Below are 14,800 nucleotides of genomic sequence, written 5' to 3' on the forward strand. Positions count from 1 at the left end.
CAGAAGGCAATCTGTAACAGCCACTATAATATTTTCCTCTGACCCCCTTTTACTCTGCTACACCAGACATACAGATAATTACTCTACAAAAGAGAGCAATTGCCAAGTTTGTTCTTGTTACACCAGTGTAAATCCAAAACAGTTCACTGGAATAGGTAAGATTTTCACCAACATAAACAACAGAACTTGGCCAACAACATTTGAGTTATTTTATAGCAATAAACACTAATTCAAAGTGGGTATTATCAACTGAAATTTGAAATGTCACTAGCATGTCTATAGGAAATCAAGAAACAGAAGAAAAATCACTTTTGAAGACAAAATCAGCCTGATACTGGTACAATAGTATCTGCGTTTATCTCAGGTGGACTACAGTTGGCATTTTTAAACGTTTTAACTAAAAATGCACAGTAGTTGAAAGATATATTTATTAGAAATAATAAAATCAGACCTACTAATACCGAAACTAAAAACAGTGAGTAGCGTAAGAAAAGAGATTGATCCCAGCTTGTCTCAGAGACCTGAAACCTGTTACAAAAAGTGAGGATGTAGGTAGGGCAAAATGGAAGTGAAGACAATAAACCACAGCTGTTCAACTTCTACCCTAATAGAATATACAATGCTTATACCATAAATATAAAATCTTTACCTCCTTGAGCAAGTAACAACAGTTTAAGCAATAATCACCATGGACTCAGAAACAAATACATTTACAAAATGCAAAGCCATGTTACCCTGAACGTTGTGTCCGACAGGTACCTGCTAACTACATCTGAAACAAAACCAAACCAATCAACCAAAAAAGCTTTCCTGTTTACAATGCTCAACCCTGATCTTACGTAATGTATTAAAATATGTAATAAAATTTGTCTTCAAAAAGCAAGTATGTACACAAAAGTGATCCACAAACATGCTGTACATCACCCTCCTGTGTAAAAGATCTTTACCCACCTCCTGACACACTCTGGTAACACACCCTTACCTTGCTGTGCCATTGTGTCAAACTGAATCTAATTCTAAGATCTGCAAACTTTATAGTTTGCATTGAATTTATCCAAAGCCATAATTAATCATCGCGAACTATTATGAAACCACCTGAGTGACCTTTCAGCTGCTTGATGAGTGGGACATCAACTAATACAGTGGCATGTGCTGCTAAACAACAAGTAAGTATTTCTGTCAAGCCTACGTGCAGCTACTGATTTAAAGAGACATTTGGGACAGTGATCTCTTCCTTTGAGTGAAGTATATTTTCCCATTTGAATTAGCCACAGATCTAACATGGCTAATCCTTGAGTTACAGAACCATGCCTTTGAGCCTGCTCTTGCCAGGAATGCCTGTGAGTAGATCCCCACCCTGTTTCTGTACTCCTGCTCCTAAAAACAGCCACAGAAATCACATAACATTTTCTTCTAGCAACACTGTTCCTTCACCCTCTTCATAAGTATAAAAAGAACATATTATCTTTTCTTGAATACAGGCCAGCACAGATGCTATAAATCACTCACAATAAGGCATGTTAAAACCCCTTAGGTTTTATATTCAACAAAAATAATCAGTAAAGAAAAATTAAGGTTGTTAAGATTTTCCTGTAAAAAAGAAATGCAGCATTTGATCAGATAGACATCAATATCTCCTTTTTTCATTCTGAGTCTTCACACTATGCAACATCTTCCATGATAATTCTTTTACTATTAATTATCTTCAGTTCATTGGGGTTTCTTTCCAAAGTAGTCTTCACCATTATCTTCATCCTGTTTGGTGGTCCATGAGGACTATATGGATTGATTACTATATCAATATAGTATTATTTAAATGGCTATGAGCCTCCTTTTAATTTGTTCTTCACCAGTTCTTAATCTTGTTGGTTTTATTTTTGTGACACTATTTTATATTGAAAAGAAATCCCTGACTCAAAGTCAAAAAACAAACCTCTTCAACTCATTAAATAATTTATGTATTTGTCATTTATTATACTTTCAAAAAGAGGAGGCCTGGGAGTAACTGTTGAACTCTACCTCAAACTCACTTAAGTTCTTGTGTTAGTCACAAACTCTGCCTCTTTCATCCTTCTTGGGATGTCTTAAGCAAAAAAAATAATACGGCAGACCCAAAATCTTAACATCACAGAATAAGCTAATATGCACTATTCCTAAATATTCTTCAGATTTTCAGTGTATCTGAATAAACTTCATCAAATTTCCTTCTTTCTCCAGAAAACCATGTTCCTGAAAACTACTGTCTGAAGAAACAATTCATGCAATGAATGCTAGCATGCTAGCATGGCTAGCAATCAGTCAGTTGTTAACCTAAGTATGCTGTCTGTTCTCTTACCTCTTAATTCTGTGCAACATTCTAGAAATTTAGTACATACTGATCTCCAAGTATTTCTAGGATACAAAAGAATATTATAGCATTTCAGATGCTCTAACTAGAAAATTACAAAATATGTCCATGGACACTTTTACTGCAAAAATACAGTTGTAGAAAAAGTGGGCCGTAACAGTAAATGTGACAGTTTAAAGCCATTGTAAAATGAAAGATTAAGGTGTGTTCTACAGACTTGTGATGGACACAGATAGTAAACTAAAGATGTATTTTTCAAAGAACAAGAGAGGTAGGGAACTTGAGTAGAATTTTGATAAAAAAACCTGCAATTGTAATAAATTTGGTTGTTACAAACAAATTGGTGGTTTCCCAAGAAAGCCAGATTTTTCAATCAATTTAATCAAATGAAGCTACCGCCACAACTTGATTAACTACTCTGTCTCTCTCTTAATGCCCATGTAAATACTTAAAAACCTTCAGGGTCATATAAGATGCCTGCTCTGTAGACTAGGCTCCACATAAACTTGTATGATTGCAAAATACATGCCTCTGCCTCAGTAGACAAGGTACTAGCAACATTATTATTTTCTGATTTTGAGCATTCAAAATGTAAATTTTCTCTCTCAGGAAAAGATAAAACATCCAGCAATGCAGCAGCTGAATTGAGTAGATTCTTTTTTTAATCTTCTGCTATGCTTTTTTGAAGGAGCTAATGCCAATTTCCTCCACCAACTCGTGATGTATTTGCTTCATACCTCTTGAATCCAACCTAACTAAAGTTAAATCTGTCTGTTGATGCTCTAAATACAAAACAGTATTTGTGAAAAATTTGTTACAGAAGGCAAAAAAAATCCAGTATGCTAGAATTATGGGAAGAACATCCTCATTATCAGGATTGTGAAACTAAAGGTTCCTGTTGTAAAATAATGGTGTTCTTGATGGTACTGCAGAAACCTCTTGGGAATTTTTATTCTTATTGCCGTTTTTTCTCCTGTACCAGAAGGTATTTCTTGTTCAGCAGGAGTGCTCAGACCAGACCAAACCTCTAACTGTCCTACTGCAATGCAGTCTCATCATTTTATTATGTCTTTGCTGTAAAACACTGTGGTAAGAGCAGAGAGGGAATTTTATGCATTGCTAACAGCCCTATCATTGCCTAACTTGCTGGCATTGATTCCATTACTGCAGACCTACCCAAAGCAGCCTTATAGGCAACACAGCCACCCAACCTTACACCTATGAAGCACAAGGAATAAGAAAAACAGGACTAAATGCATATGAATTTTAACAGATTAGGTGCACGAGTCTGTAAACCAAAGGGTTCATGACCTACTCACCAGATGATGGAGGCGTCGATTTTCTGGAACTAGGAACGATGTCACCCAAACTGGATGAAGAGTTTCCTCCTGATTTACTGGAGTAAAGCAACACATTAGTTTGAAGTTTCATAGCTTTCTCAGTATTTACTCTAGGTTATTTATTACCTGCCTTCAAAATGAGCTGCTTAGCCAAGAGACAAACAGTATTTCTGGCAGTGGTATAAAATATACATCTTACACAAAATGTATGTACATTTCGAGGGCTGAGGAACTGCAAACATCAATCATGCTCCTTGTTCTGCTGTGCAGCTTCATTCTGCTCTCACTACCTTGTGATGTTAATGAGATCCAATTATTAATGTGGCTACTGATACACTATTATTAATATTACTATCCATTACTAAGACCAATTCTTAAGTCAGTGAGTGAATCTATTTCCTTTAGCAGAAGAGTTATTGATAGCTCCCTAAGGAAAATGCCAGTGTGTTTACCTAACATCTTTTCAATTTAATTAAAGTACAAATTATTTTGCTATCTCAATACAAGGTAGGACTTAGGAAAAAAAAAAGCATCTCAAACAAAGACAAAGCAGTCTAGTGTTTTGTCAAGTTCTGCTTTGTGAAAACCTACGCAAGTTGTGAAAATGAAACAGTATTTTTAGTAATTTTATTTAAGTTACCATAACGAGAAAAGCAATGAAAAGAATGTAAGAGAGGCTATTTCACTCTTCAAATAATTAATGTGGTAGTACTAGTTTCAACTTCCTCCAACTTAAAATATTAATAAAGTACTAAGTAAATGCGTTTGTGACATAGGACAGTATTATCTCCAGTGAGGAGTTCTGCAGAATGCAAGCCTTCACAATTGGGAAAGGGACCAAATCACTGGGTCAGATATGGCTGTATCAGAAGCATCAGGAGAGATATAAGGAACCTGACACCCTCCTGCTGAGTACAGCATACTCCTGGGAAAGACATTTCACAGGTGGTGAACGTGGCTGAGCACTGCAGAATCCTGGTCTCCTCCTAGCATAGCTTTTCAAACACTATTGCCCTTCCTACCGAAGTAGGAAAGCCCTTCTGGCTTCCCAAATGTTTCCCAGCTGTTTTCTCACTACCAGGTCCATCCCACTCAAAACGTAGTGGAAATACTTATTTCCTGTATACCCAAAGGGAAGTAAGTGGCATTTACTTCCACATGTGTTGATGTCTGGAAAACTACCTTATTAAGAACTGTACAGTGAAAACTACTTTATTTAAAACTCTACAGTAAAGATGACATTATTATCACCTTACAATATCGTTCAATACATTCAGATACTGAATCTTTGTGTTTATGTAATGATGGCTGCAGACAGAGACAACAGACTACCTGACATGAAACTTCCATCATAAAATGCAGTATTCTTAAAAGCTTTATTTGCAGAAAATGAATTTGAGAAGATCAAAACATTTTTTTCCCTAAGAGCTAACTAACAGGCACTGGCTTCAGTTTACAAATAAATTAATCTTAACATTTGCTGCAATTTCTAAAATCAGCTTTTAAAGTGTTTAGAAATTGTAAGACCATGAAAACAAGTAACAAATGCTAAAGAATTTAGAGACTGATTTTAAAGTAAAAAAAAAAAAAATCGTTTGCACATAGTAAATGTACTAGCTGCAATGTATATTTGAAAATATTTTATAAAAATAAAATGGAATAATAATGATTGTAGGCTGCCACAGACCACCTATCTAAATATCTACTTTCTCTCTCAAGTGGCAATGACATTAATTACATAAATAGGCATTACTTCACAGATTAAAATGTTTCTAGCTGCCAATTACAATAATTAAACAGAACTGTAGCATACACAGCATTAACTTCCAAGTCCTGTTACAGTCAATGCTACTTTTTGAATGATTTGTTGTTATTACCTGGAGTAGAATTTTCCTTGTTTTGCCTTTTGTTCATGCTGCAGCCTCATGTTTTCTAGTTTGACTGGGCTTGGTATGAATCCTATTTCACAGCCTTCTTTTACCAACCGTCCTATCCACCAGTCATTATTAAATTTCTACAGATAAAAAAAAAAAAAAAAAAGTCATATTCTAAGAACTTATTATATTTGGGATCATTCTGTTATTATTTTTAATTTGCAGCTAAGCCATTTTATGTAATTCTTCCCTGCAGTTAATCACTGTACTATGTTATTATGGCAATGAAGAATTGTGGTAATATTCAGAAATACATTAAAATAATTATACCTTGCAAATTATTCAAATGCTACAGTACTTAAGCAGAAACCTTCCTTCACAGACTTCATGACTCTCCCTGGCTTTTATATCCACCCATTTCAACATTTACTTTTTTCAGCTTCACAGTCTTTTCCCCTCATACAAGAGAGCTGCTTTTGTTTGCCCTTGATGTTTCCCCTTGGTGGACACCAAGGATTTCTTCTGATCTGATCCTACCCACTGCAACCATTTTTACAGCTCTGTAATAATCTATTTTTCTTATTCCATTATATTCAATTCTATATTTAAATAAAAAATACTACTTCTAAAACTCCCCCACTTCTCTGAACTCAATAAAATCTTTTAAATATGGCTACAGTCCACTGCTTATATATGTTCCACTGCACAGAGCTCATGCGATCTGCATCATAAACATATTATGATAGGTCCAGAAGGAATGGATATCTTTGGATAACTAAAAACCCCTTACAATTATACAAAAGCACAAGATAGTCGAAATAACTGAATTTCATCTATATGAAATTAAAGATAACGACTATACATACAGGGATTTTCATTTGCTTTTTTTTGCAGAGGTCGGTAAAGCAGAACTATTTGCTTTTTCCTTTATTATTTATTCACCATTTTTGGAGAACAGGTCACTGTTATGTATGGCCCCACATGAAATTACTCTAGGACAAGGGTCCTCAAACTTTTTAACCAGGGGGCCGGTGCGCGGATGCAGTGGCAGGCAGCCATCTGCGGCTGCTTGGTTTCCCCCCCCAACCCCCAGCGGGGGGGGGGGGAGGGTGGGGTGCGGGGGGTTCTGTAAATACCGGGGGGCCGGATTGAGGACCCTGGGGGACGTATCTGGCCCGTGGGCCGTAGTTTGAGGACCTCTGATCTACGAGTTCCACAGGAATAACTACTGTCAAATAGGAATTTTGGATAATTTGGATTATTATTTATGAAACTGTAAGAGAACATCTGAATGAGAAGATGCCTTCTTGAATCTGAAGCTAGGAATATAGATAATATAGTGCATGTTTAATTATTTAGTAAGTGGTTTTAACAAGTGTACAGTTAGGAATAAAAGGAATTAATTTCCCCAGGAATACAACGTTGGTGGATCAATGATACACAACCTAAATCGCAGTATTATCTTCATTCTGGCTACTAGAGAAATTTTATGATGATTGAAAGAAATGTTAAAATATTAGCCAAAAAAACCCCAAAAAAACAACAAAAAAAGAGATTTAAACAGACACACTTTTAAGCTCATAAAATATAAGGGGATCTATAACATTCATCCAACAGGATGCCTTTATGAGTAAGAATACCAACATTTAATAGGGAGCTAATCTGGAATAGCAGTTTCTCAAAGCTGTAGTAAGACCCACACATTGTTAAAATCGTAACTCTTCATTAGAAAAAGCTACCTCAAGACAAGCATGTGCATTTAAAATATGTTGGATAATATAGGCGGAGCAAGACTAGCAACTGAGTCATTGGAGGTTGCCATTATATGGATCCGCTCCGTGGTATACGTGAAGTCTGCAGAAGTAGTATCACTAACTTGGTAAAAGGAAGAGATAGATAAGTAAAACCACCATTAAATTACAATCTGAAAAGCCACTACTTTTTTTTATGCTGTCCTATAGTACAACAGACTACTATGCAACAACACTGATTTTATTGTAATTGATAGAAATGCTAAAACCATAAGAATTTTTTATTTGCACAAAAATAAAGGCATGTGGAATTCACTCCTGCAAAGTCTCAAAGCTAAATGCTGTGCTAGGATATGAAAGGGAGGATAAGATACTTCTACAAGTAAGTAATACCACACACAATACTTTCTTATTTTGAAAAGCAATAGCAGAAATCTTGGTAGTGAGGTGTCCAGCTCTCAAGGTGCTGGCTGGGATGAGTGATTCTCTGTAACTCATCTGTGCTTGAAGTACCAAGGGAAACACAATTATGAATTAAATGCAAAGCAAAATTATGGCCATGCATTAAAGCCTCAAAAAATTCAGGAGTGACTAAGAAGCAGTGCATGTTCCTTCACGCAGGAAGGAATCCTTCATCTTCGTACGTGCTGAGTTCTCATGAATGTAACCTCATAATGAAAATAAATTTCCCTCACAATCACTGCAGTACTTTTCACCATTGCCCATGTATATTTTGAAATGAGGTTTTTCTTGTTTGAGGCCCTCTCAGCAGCACAAATTGAATACTCCTCGCAGACAAGAAGAGGACAGCATTGATCCAATACAGCATTACTATGCAGGCAAAAGTTACTGGGTATTAACTTAAATTTATTTATTTGTAGCAACTAGTTACGTAGAAAATATAAAAAAAACAGCACTGCATTTTATAGTCAAATATGTTTTTTTCACTTCTCATATGCAAAAATAATTATAGGAAGTACCAAAATTGCTGAAGGCACAATATCTGATGGGCAGTGCGCAGGGCATGGCCAAGGAAGATGGAGGGAGAGGATGCAGCTGTGTAGGGAAGGGCTGCTGCTCAGGGCACCCTCCTGAAGAGGCTGAACATGCACAGACGTAACAGATGCCACCAAACACAGGACCAGAGACTCCCAGACAATGTTTGACTCCTTGCGGAGCTCTTCCCACCTCTCCATCCCAGTGGTGGACCTGGCACAGGTGCAGGGTCCCTTCCGCAACCCAGCTCTGGCCTAGCACCGCTGGACAGTCAACTTTTGTTAACTGCTTAGACAGAAAACCAGGTATTTTTAAAGGCAAATCAGTGCAGAGTGCCTGTTCTATTACACCTGAAGCTGCAAGAACATTTTAATCTGTTTTTTCCACTTCTCAGCACTACATGCAGCCATAGACAATGTAAGAACTCAGCTGAGCTAAGCTTCCTTTCAAGGCATTTCTGGAGATCCAGAAAACTTCAGGAAACTTTTTTTCCCCCCTCATTTTCTCCCATACCTATTTCCACCTGAGTCTAAGCTGTGCTGTAAGGAAAAAAGCATAAATTCTAACAGAAAACCTGCTAACACCGTGTTTCTGGTTCATATGGAAACAGGGGAAACACTTGACATGAAGTCTGAGATTACCACCTCGTTCAAAATGCAGATGGAATATATGACTAAACAAAATCATTTTATCTAACCAAACTGAGCCATATTTTCCAGTGTTTCCAGACTCACCAGAGAATACTGATGGTTTTCTTTTGCCAGGACTCTGTGCCTGCTCATCTTTCCTTTTGTCAGAAGACAGAGGGGCAAGCAATTCTTTTGTACTAGGAAAACATATTTTCTTTACTACGTAACAGCCTGAATCCAAAATATCCCTTTTTTGTGTGTTTAATGGAAAATTATGAAAATTAGTCATCAGTATGAAGGCACCAGTAGTCCATTTATTGTGTTTCTGTAGTCTCTGCCCACCTGTATTTATACCTTTGTATCAGGAATGTTTCTTCCTTCTGCAGAGCACCTGCACAAGCAGAATCACTGTGCACCATCGATTATAACTACTGAGGAATTTTCTGAGAATATAAAATGGGACAAAATTTAACTTCAAATGCATGGCTAAGTTGCTCTGATCCTTAAGTTAACTTTCTGGTTGTTCTGCTATGAATTTCCATTTCCAGATGGACCACTTTCTGACAAAACACAATGGAATATGACCAGAAGCTGGGAGATCTCATAAATTGAGGGAATCATTCAGAAAGAAGCAGCGGGCTTCTAAGGTGGACCTGTATGGGAAAGTTACCAAGTTATTTGCTTTGGATTGTCTTGCAAGGAGCAGAGAAAGAAAACAACTGTAGGTATTTGAAATTGTAAAACCTGAAAATTTTCCAAGGAAAAATAAAGAAAAAGAAACCAATGCAGCAAATGCAAAGTGCCTTTTTTGACAGCTGCTATGATCTTGAAACATCACATCAGTTCTTCAGTATGTAACTGTTAACAAAAGGTTGTCTGTGCTAGAGAAGTAACTTCAGTGAAAAAAAGGAGACCTGAGGATTTTGAGGTTAATTGAGATTGAGTCACATAAAAGGGATTCAAAGGAATCAACCCTTGGCTGCTGAAGCACAATGAACCCTCAGAGTACTAGAACAGTAAATGCCACAAATATTATATCGTTGAATATGCAGATGTCAATTTTTAACACTCTGAGTAAGTGATTTTTACTAGGGAAAAGCACTTGCTTTTCAAACTTCATTAATTTGATTGTAAGTATTTTGTGCCATTGCTTTTACAAGAAGAGTGTTTAAAAGAACATTGAGTTCCTTATCCTTATACACGGTTACCTTATTTATGTAACATTTGCATAGTGCTTTGACATTGTGAAGTATTATCTTGATGTTAGGAAATAGTAGCACAATTACTCAAGTAGACCCTTAAAGAGAGATTCACCTAACTCCTCTAGCTTTACTTACTTCTTTAACATGAAGAAAATCTTTAGCCTCAAATGAGATGGCCATGCCTGGGACTGGAACGTCGTCATCATGAGCTGCACTGTACCCAACATTTGTACGAACTGCAAATGCAACAGGTTTTCCCTGCAAAACAAAAGAAAAACAGCATGAAGATTTCCCTCACAAGACATACATATGTACCAACATACACATAGAGGATGATTCCTGTAGGTTATCTTTTAAAAATTCAAACAGTTATAGAGAACTCTCAAAGCATCCATGTAAAACATCCTGAAGTATCATGTTTACTTACCTCAGTTGTTTAACATCAACACATTTGATAGAATACAGATATTGATATTTTTTTTCTAGCTACTAGTGGTCTGATTAATTTTGGGATAAGTCAAATCAGTAATTAGAAATCACGTACTGGCTGGCAATCCACATGCTATGCTCAGCTTGCAGTTCTGCTGCCACATTTGTCAAGAGTTATGGAACAGCACATACCAGCTCCCAAACAGTCTTCAGGGAAATCACAAATTAGCAGGAGCAATGCCAGCAGCTGCCAGTGACCCCTAAGCAAGACATCTCACTGCAGAGCCATTCTGAGAGTGCAGTAATGTGTCCTCAGATGATCACGTTGTTAACAAATACCAGTGTCATGGTTTAACCAAAACCAGGCACAACCAGCAACAAAAAGATTTGTTCGTTCCCATAACTCATACTACAACCTATACTTGTAGTTGGTATCAGCGAGTTATGGAATTTTCATAAGTTTTATTTTGAAGCAGCAGTTGCAGTTAAGAGTCAGTGGCCCCCCTGCCCCGCAGCTGCCCTCCAGCCTCCTGCACAGCTTCTCCTTCCAAGCCCCATTGGTGCTGAACACCCTTCTGCACAGGTATGGTTAAGCAGGTAGTGAAAGCTGCCATCCAGTTCAGCCCAGCCTACAGCTATAGAGGGCTTTGTCTTCTCAAAGGCACAACCAGAATACAGAACAACCTTTATTCTGGTTTATTCTACACCAAACAACACCTTAAGCTTGCTCTCCCGACAGAGGATATCACACAGTATCCCTGGGACCCACTGTTGTCCTACCCCAGGTTAAACTTTTAGCACACCCCAAAATCCTCCATCCAGACTGCTCTTATGATCTAGTCTGAAGACCCTATACACTACGCCTGGTAAAATAATTTTAAAGACAGGAACTGAGTCTCAGAGGTGCTCACGAGCGAGTGAGGAAGGCATGACATAATTTCTAATCTTAATATATACTAAAACTTCTACCAGAAAACAATTTTAGCTTTATTAGTTGGTATTCATCATCACTTCGGCTTCGCTAAAAATATGGTACTTTCCTAAGATGACAAGCAAAAAGAAATGTATCTCATTTCCTATGGAAGGAATTGCTTCCTTCTGTTCTTGAAAAAGAGGATACGAAAATACATCCCCTACTTCATGACAGCAAACCCAAGTACCTGAAACCAAAAATGGTGTTTTATTTTTCTGATTACCAAAAAATCCCTGCCTGCTCCACCCAGGATTACTCTGACAACTTGCACAGTGCTAGAGAGCAGAAATCTGCCACATTAAAACACATTATAAAATAAAGACGAAGATATATAAATAATTCTAAAGACAGTGTCATACCACCTGGCCTGGAAAGGACAGTTGGAAATAAAGGGAGAAAAGGTTCCCTACTGCTTAATTTAAGTCTAATGTGCTGCAAAAGCCACAGGGTTCCAATGAAGCAGATTTCAGAACTTCTGAAATAGGCCTGTATTTGAATGAACTACCACGGTCAAACAACTTACATCTAAAGTGCACATTCTGGGAAGGCTTTTTAATTTAGAAGGAGAAACAAGCTCTTTCACAACAGTGGGGTCAAGAGAGTCTCTGTGTCCAGAAGTGAAACTGGTAGTTTCAATGGAAGTAAATTTTGGAAGGGGACCACAGAATGGGCTTCACGTTTATGTGCTATTCTGGATCTAAATAAATATTTGTACATAGAGATGAGCAGGAAATGATTGGAAATAGATTTTACTCTATTCTGTCTGCTCCTTCTTCTGGAATTAATGGAAAAATCTTTAGAATTGTAAGAAAGGTTGGACAGAATGGCTCTGAAGACTGAAACTGGAACCATTTAAACAGACGCTTATTTAACTGGAAAGCCTATGGCAGACTAAAAAATCAAATACACCTGAATATATTTACGGGTTGAAATTACACATCCCAAGAGTTCCATGTCATTTGTGGTGCTTAGCCTCAATTAGAATATTGCAAATAGTCAACTGCTTTTCTTTCCAGGTCACCTGTTCTAAATCAAATAATAAATAAATTAACAAATTAGAGTACTATGCAGAATGTAGTAATAAAATAAATTGACAGTAATCTTTAGACTGTCTGTTTTCTTTCAACAAGAAAAATCCTATTGCTCTTGGAACATGCTGCAGACGTCACTCAATAGATACAGGTTATATAAATAACTTGACTATATTTGCACTGTGCAACAGAAGAAAGTTCAAATCAGAAATAATATTTAAAAAATAAGAGACAACTGGTATGTGGATCAAATTCATCCATTAACAGGAAAAACATGTAGAAAAATATGTATAACAAGAGGGAACTGGTTTAGATTTTACTAGATGTTCTTACTAGCTTCTATCCTGTGTTAGAAAATGATAGCCACACTTTTTTTATACATACAAAAACCACATTAAAAAAAGCAATAGCTGGCTTAACTCATTGTATTGGGCATCTTTCTTATACCCTAAACTCTTCTAGTGTGCTGCAAAAGGAGTTTAGGCACCTAACAAAAATTTCTGGACACCAGAATGAAAGGTATGTAAATATTAGCCATCTATGTCCCTTAATAAGTCAGCCTTGTCATGATACAGATGAACTGTTAGAAGGGCATCAAGATATGATTATGCATTCATGATTACACTTCTGAAAGTGGGCACTTGTAAGAATCACCGTACAAAAACCAAAATTCAGTGATTCCCCCACATCAGTTTAAAAATCTTGCAGTGTTGAAGCAACTCTGGTACAGCCACTTCCTAGAAGCACAAATTCGTGTCTTATTCAACTCCTCTACAATTCTCTCAGTTGTTACCAGCACTCAGTTACCCTACATACAAGGTACCGAACTATTACAGAATTAGGAAGGCCACAAAGCAAAAAGCAGTCACATAGGCATCAAATTCAGTGATACCATGTATCTTCCTTAAAAATAAAAGAAAACATGAATTACTTTGTTTTTAATATTCACACAAACCCCCACAACTTCCCTGAATTTAAAAATTACAGATTAGCAGAGTTGATGCTTTCTATGCTATTACTCATTTCAATACTGAAAATACAGATATGAATAAGCATTAAATTGTCAGATCTCCTAAACAGTAATTCATCATTAAATAGTACCATGGAATAAATCATTCATTGTTATTAAGAATGATCTTTTTGTAAAGCATAGTAAACTGTCATTGTAGAAATGTACCAGAACAAGAATGGAAATATTAAGGAACCATCTTTGCCAAATACTGACAGAGGGGATAATATGCCCAGTTATCCACTCTCATATTTGCTATATCCTCTAGCAAATATAAAATACTTAACAGAGTACTGTGACTTTTAACAGTATCAATGGATGAAAGACTTTAGGCTGACTAAAACCTTCAAAATCTCTGCTGCACTGCAACAAACAGCGATCTTCTGCAAGTTAACGTCCTTGACATACTTCTTAGAAGTGATCTAAAATTTCCTATTAGAGGGCAACAACTGACTACCAAATAAAAAAGAGAAAAATGGAAACTACTCCAGAACTATCTTAATATGAAAGATAAGTTGCAGGTAAAAAATCCTCTGTCATTTCCTGCCATCAAAAAATTAATGTACAATTCTCGAGCAGAAAAACAAAGCAGAACATTGAGCTACAGATATTCACAGAAACAGTATGTCCCATTTTAGATACTTGTCATACTGGTAGAAAGGGAGACTGAATTAACATGGGACTAGACTACAATAACTCATCTAATTGAATATTTAAAACTAATTAATTTATAAAAGTTAAATGCTAGCCTTTTTACATAAATAAGTAATTCTGAAAGTTTCATAGTACTGTCAAATTAACTGCTTTTTCTTTTCTTGAACTACATTGTCTTCAACTAAAAAAAATAATCCAGTCATTATGTAATCAGGGCCATATGTTAATTTTTTTTTTAACATATGTGTATGTATACTTTAAAATATATCTAGCATTTGCTTACATATTCTACAGTTTTAAAATCAGGCTGGGTCAAAACAGTTAAGCACTTTCTGTTCGCTTTCTAAATCTCCATGAAAATGTTATGGCAGTTTAGCGCTCAGTTAATCCACAGGCTAGACTACAAGGACAGATGCTTCCAGATGTTTAACAGTTTAACATTTCGTCTCTCTCAAGAGAACCAACACAGCCTGAAAAAGTTCACTTATCTTCAGAATGAACATTTCCACCTTTTTTTCCTTCCCTCCTGCCATGTGAAAATACAACATTCCCCAGACCAAATAAC

The 14,800-nt window shown here is 36.5% G+C and overlaps 1 protein-coding gene across 16 annotated transcripts in view; it reads right to left on the bottom strand.

Annotated features, from left to right (window-relative positions):
- CACNB2 (calcium voltage-gated channel auxiliary subunit beta 2) overlaps positions 1-14,800 on the bottom strand; it is a 261,929-nt gene that overhangs the window by 38,601 nt on the left and 208,528 nt on the right. For all 16 annotated transcript variants that reach the window (XR_005103594.1, XM_037382938.1, XM_037382936.1 and 13 more), the window contains 3 exons: positions 10,275-10,397; positions 5,565-5,701; positions 3,667-3,743 (listed from right to left, as the gene is read on the bottom strand). Coding sequence is in view for 15 of the 16 variants with exons in the window: in XM_037382938.1 (XP_037238835.1) it covers positions 3,667-3,743; positions 5,565-5,701; positions 10,275-10,397 (337 nt within the window). In the remaining variant the exon portion in view is untranslated. The remainder of the gene's footprint in view (positions 1-3,666; positions 3,744-5,564; positions 5,702-10,274; positions 10,398-14,800) is intronic.

Source organism: Falco rusticolus, chromosome 4, assembly GCF_015220075.1.
Source record: "Falco rusticolus isolate bFalRus1 chromosome 4, bFalRus1.pri, whole genome shotgun sequence".
NCBI classification, from domain to species: domain Eukaryota; kingdom Metazoa; phylum Chordata; class Aves; order Falconiformes; family Falconidae; genus Falco; species Falco rusticolus.